General features: G+C 29.2%; 1 protein-coding gene across 1 annotated transcript; it reads right to left on the reverse strand.

Moving 5' to 3' along the window:
- Window positions 1–5,347: 5,347 nt before the first annotated feature.
- Window positions 5,348–5,968, reverse strand: LOTGIDRAFT_137168 (hypothetical protein; the record flags this gene model as incomplete). The annotated part of the gene is made up of 1 exon (XM_009047480.1): window positions 5,348–5,968. A coding segment is annotated over one exon (621 nt), but the record flags the coding sequence as incomplete, so codon positions are not given.
- Window positions 5,969–6,543: the final 575 nt, after the last annotated feature.

A 6,543-nucleotide genomic window follows, 5' to 3' on the forward strand; every position in this document is an offset into this window, starting at 1 on the left:
TTGCCACTTTGACTTAATACAGTTGTAAGGGGCCAGAGTACGTATTCTGTGTCTGTCACAATAATGTTGATAAAATACACATTGACAACTGAAAATATGTCGATAGCTCTATCTAATCTTCCTCAATAATGCTAATAATACAAACGATATCGATAGCTCTTAGGAACCAAGATATCAGGTGAGAAACCATGCTGATAGCTCTATATAACCAAGGTTCCTGGCGAGAAACGACGCAGATAGCTCATTTTAACCAAGGTTGATAGCTCATAGTAACCAAGAAACAAGACGAGAAACGATGTCGATTGCTCTTTTTAACCAAAGAACTAGACAAGAATCGATGAAGATAGATCTTTTTAACTAAGGTACCTGACGAGTATCGATGTCGATAGCTCTAATAACCAAGGTATAAGATGAGAGACGATTTCGATGGCTCTTTCTAACTAAGGTTCCGTACGATGTCGATAGCTAATTATAACCAAGGTATAAGATGAGAGACGATGTCGATAGCTCTTTATAACTAAAGTACCACTTGAGTAACGATGTCGATAGCTCTTTCTAATCAGAATACAAGATGGGAAACGATGTCGATAGCTCTTTCTAATCAGAGATGTCCATACCACTCTATCTAATCAAAATTACAGTTGAGCTATAGAGCTATTGAGCCGAAACCATGTTCATTAATATTTGTCCATGTAATTTCGCTCTAAACAAGTACCATACAGAATAATGTCGATAGCTCTTTGAAAACATGTACTTAAGGAGATAATGTTGACAGCTCATCCTAACTAAGAACCAAACGAAACCACGTGGACTGATCATATTCTTTGTTATGAAGCTTTAAGAAACAAAATGGTGCTGATGATCAGAAGATGCCAACTAAAAAAGATTCCAGAAGAAAATGGCTGAAAATTGGATGGTGATGCTGGTCTGATCATGCTATCAGATAAGACATTTTTGACTAGAGCCTGGCCGACTACGAGTATTCTTGGGTGAATAATACTATATAAGCGTGTTATTGCTTGAGAATACACGTAATTGCCTTGGTTTCCACGGCAACAATGGTGAGAATCTTCAGCTTTGAGTATAATAAAAATGAAAGTTTAATTATTGTAATTGTCTGAGTCTGTGACACGACTTTTCGTAATTTTTTTCATTAATATCATTACAACTAGTAATTCGTATTTCTTTTCATTATAATTTGTAAGCCATTGACTTTCGTGTTGTACTCGTGCAACAATATATTAATAATTCAGAGACCTGCATTTTATTCCGGTTTTATGGCATTTTGCTTTTCTGTAATTTGAGATGCCATTAACATTTGGCATTTCATGAAATCGTTCTAGAATTATTTTTGTTGATTACAATAAGGTACCACGAGGTGTCTGAAGTTGAGTATTTTAACGAATCGTTTGGGCTATATTTGGAGGTTCAGACCTTTGAAAAGAAAGAATACTCCAAATAATGCTGTCGGCAGTAAATTGTATGATAATTTTTACAGATAATGTTCGATTTGATAAATAAAAAATAAATGTTCACACAACCTGTTTAAAATAATGTTTAACTTAATCACAGACTATATAGAATGATAACTTAAACACAGACTGTTTAGAATGATTACTTAAACACTGACTGTTAAGAATGATAAACAGTGTTTAGCTTAAACACAGACTATCTAAAATGATAACAAAAAGTGTTTAGCTTAATCACAGACTATATGGAATGATACCTTAAACACAGACTATTTAAAATGATAACTTAAACACTGACTGTTAGGAACTTTAACACAAACTATTTAAAATGATAACACCCAGTGTTTAACTTAAACACAGACTGATTAGAATGATAACATCTGGTGTTTAACAAAAAGACAGGCCAGTAAGAATGAAAAACACCCAGTGTTTGTCTTAAGCACAGACAGTTTAAAATGATAACACCCAGTTTTTAACTTAAACACAGATTGTTAAGAATGATACCGTCCAGTGTTAAACTTGAAACACTGACTATTTAGAATGATAACACCCAGTGTTTAACTTAATGACAGGCTAGATAGAATGATAAACACCCAATGTTAAACTTAAAGACAGGCTAGTTAGAATGATAAACACCCAGTGTTAAAATTAAAGACAGGCTAGTTAGAATGATAGACACCCAATGTTAAACTTAAACACTGACTATTTAGAATTATAACACCCAGTGTTTAACTTAAAGACAGGCTAGTTAGAATGATAGACACCCAATGTTAAACTTAAAGACAGACTGGATAGAATGATAAACACCCAGTGATAAACTTAAAGACAGGCTAGTAAGAATGATAAACACCTAGTATTTAACTTAAACAAACTGTTAAGAATGGTACCGTCCAGTGTTAAACTTAACCACAAACTGGCTCTTAGAATGACAACTTAAACTCGGACTGTAAATACAGACTATTTAAAATGCTAACTTAAACACAGACTATTTAGAATGGTAACTTAAACGCAGACTGTTTAGAGTGATAACACCGAGTGTTTAACTTAAGACAGGCTAGTTAGAATGATAAACACCCAGTGTTAAAATTAAAGACAGGCTAGTTAGAATGATAGACACCCAATGTTAAACTTAAACACTGACTATTTAGAATGATAACACACAGTGTTTAACTTAAAGACAGGCTAATTAGAATGATAGACACCCAATGTTAAACATAAACACTGACTATTTAGAATGATAACACACAGTGTTTAACTTAAAGACAGGCTAATTAGAATGATAGACACCCAATGTTAAACTTAAAGACAGACTGGATAGAATGATAAACACCCAGTGTTCAACTTAAAGACAGGCTAGTAAGAATGATAAACACCTAGTATTTAACTTAAACAAACTGTTAAGAAGTGTACCGTCCAGTGTTAAACTTAAACACAAACTGGCTCTTAGAATGACAACTTAAACTCGGACTGTAAACACAGACTATTTAAAATGGTAACTTAAACACAGACTATTTAGAATGGTAACTTAAACGCAGACTGTTTAGAGTGATAACACCCAGTGTTTAACTTAAAGACAGGCTAGTTAGAATGATAGACACCCAGTGTTAAAATTAAAGACAGGCTAGTTAGAATGATAAACACCCAGTGTTAAACTTAAAGACAGGCTAGTTAGAATTATAAACACCCAGTGTTAAAGACAGGCTAGTTAGAATGATAAACACCCAGTGTTAAACTTAAAGAAAAGCTAGTTAGAATGATAAACACCCAGCGTTAAAGACAGACTGGTTAGAAAGATAAACACCCAGTGTTAAAGACAGGCTAGTTAGAATGATAAACACCCAGTGTTAAAGACAGGCTAGTGAGAATGATAAACACCCATTGTTAAAGACAGGCTAGTTAGAATGATACCGCCCAGTGTTAAACTTAAACATTGACTATTTAGAATGATAACACTCAGTGTTTAACTTAAAGACAGGCTAGTAAGAATGATAAACACCTATTTTTTAACTTAAACACAAACCGTTAAGAATGGTACCGTCCACTGTTAAACTTAAACACAAACTGGCTCTTAGAATAACAACTTAAACTCGGACTGTAAACACAGACTATTTAAAATGCTGACTTAAACACAGACTATTTAGAATGATAAACCCAGTGTTTGACTTAAACGCAGATTATATAGAATGATAACGTCCTCGTTTAACGATGTGTTTAATCCTCCCTTGAATTTAACATTTAATTCTAACATACAGCTAATTTTAAACTTTTGAAATCAATTTATTTAACTTAATGAATTTGCATCTTCATTATTGGTTACTATTTTTATTTACTAATTTGAAATCCCATAGATTTGGTAACTTTACTAGAAAGTTGCCTGGTGGTGTTTTGATCCGGCCAATTCTCAAGCCATTAATAATACATTCTTAGACATCTTAACAGTTTGACATAATGTTGAGATTTATTGATTTAATGTTAGTTTCTTTGAATAGAAGCATAAATCTCATTTCAACGATTTGATCTAGCATATAGAACATGCAATATATTCTAAAAGTTTTCTTTTCTTCCAGGTCTATATGAAGGATGTGTTTAGATAACTTTCCATAGAAGTAAAACCATTGATTCAACACATGTCTAGAAAATAACACCACTTGCCCTCCAAAATAACCATTTAAAAATAAAGCTCTTTATTCGACCAATCAGGTGCAAAAATGTTATAGGTAAAATTCCATTTCATTTCATATACATGATTATATCTGATGTTTCCATATCGCTCTCAAATTGTATTGAGCATATAAATATTTTATTATTGTATCTGATATTGTACATAGTTACGTAAATCAGAGTGACAGTTGTCTGAAGATCGCATAGCCTGAAACTGAGTAACAACATGATTCAAGTTATGCTTAAATATTCCTAGATTAGTATGGAATAAGTATGTAAAATAGAGTTTTACGGACTAAATCATTGCACTTCATTAGGTAAAAACAAAAACAGATAAAAATATCAGATACATGTATGTTACTAGGTAAAATACCAGATTATATAACTAAGTAAACTATCAGATATTTAGATCGGTTAAATATAAGATATGTAACTAGGTAAAATATCAGATATTTAGATAGGTTAAATATAAGATATTTAGATTGGTTAAATATCAGATATATACTTAAGTAAAATATCAGATATATAACTAGGTAAAATATCAGATGTATAACTAGGTAAAATATCAGATTATATACCTAGGAAAAATATTCGATATATAACTAGGTAAAATATCAGATATGTAACTAGGTAAAATATCAGATATTTAGATTGGTTAAATATCAGATATGTAACTAGGTAAAATATCAGATATTTAGATAGGTTAAATATAAGATATTTAGATTGGTTAAATATCAGATATATAACTAGGTAAAATATCAGATATATAACTAGGTAAACTATCAGATATTTAGATCGGTTAAATATAAGATATGTAACTAGGTAAAATATCAGATATTTAGATAGGTTGAATATAAGATATTTAGATTGGTTAAATATCAGATATATACTTAAGTAAAATATCAGATATATAACTAGGTAAAATATCAGATGTATACCTAGGAAAAATATCAGATATGAATCTAGGTTAAATATCAGATATATAAGCTAGGTAAATATCAGATATATAAGCTAGGTAAATATCAGATATATAGCTGGGTAAAATATCAGATATATATAACAAGGTAAAATATCAGACATATAACTAGGTAAAATATCAGATATATAACTAGGTAAAATATCAGATATATAAGCTAGGTTAAATATCAGACATATAACTAGGTAAAATATCAGATATATAGCTAGGTAAAATATCAGATATATAACAAGGTAAGATATCAGATATATAGCTGGTAAGATATCAGATATATAACAAGGTAAAATATCAGACATATAACTAGGTAAAATATCGGACATATAACTAGATAAAATATCAGATATATAACTAGATAAAATATCAGATATATAACTAGGTAAAATATCACATATATAACAAGGTAAGATATCAGATATATAACTAGATAAAATATCAGACATATAACTAGGTAAAATATCAGATATATAACAAGGTAAAATATCAGACATATAACTAGGTAAAATATCGGACATATAACTAGATAAAATATCAGATATATAACTAGGTAAGATATCAGATATATAACTAGGTAAAATATCAGATATATAACAAGGTAAAATATCAGACATATAACAAGGTAAAATATCAGACATATAACTAGGTAAAATATCAGATATATAACTAGGTAAAATATCAGATATATAACTAGGTAAAATATCAGATATATAACACGGTAAGATATCAGATATTTAACTAGGTAAAATATCAGATATATAGCTAGGTAAAATATCAAATATGTAACTAAGTAAACTATCAGATATTGAGATGGGTTAAATATCAGATATATAACTAGGTAAAATATCAGATATATAGCTAGGTAAAATATCACATATTACATAGCTAGGTAAAGTATCACATATGAATCTAGGTAAAATATCAGATATATAACAAGGTAAATATAAGATATGACCCATAACAAGGTAAATAAAAAAAAATCGTATAAAATATCAGATATATAACGACGTAATTAATATATTGATATTAATATATTGTAATAAAGACAAAATAAATTTTCTAAAAAAAATTTTATTAGAAAAAGAGGAAAAAACAAAGATTGGAATATCATGAAAAAAAAATTGATATTAAGACAGATCAATAATATGAATATTTAAAAATTCGATGTATGAATATATAGATAAAAATATATACATATTTAAAATAGATAACATGGAATAAATAATTAGGAAATAAATATATAGAAATTAGGAAAAATTAAAAGTATTAATATTTAAAAATCCCATGTACGAATATTTAGAAAAATTCATGCATATTATGAAAAACAAGTAAATATTAAAAAAAAAATGATAAAAAAAGAGGAAAAATCTAAATTGGAATAATGAAAAATATATATGCATACTTAGAAAAATATTAAAATAATAGACAAATATATCAACAAAA

This window comes from Lottia gigantea (genome assembly GCF_000327385.1).
Source record: "Lottia gigantea unplaced genomic scaffold LOTGIsca_112, whole genome shotgun sequence".
NCBI lineage: Eukaryota > Metazoa > Mollusca > Gastropoda > Lottiidae > Lottia > Lottia gigantea.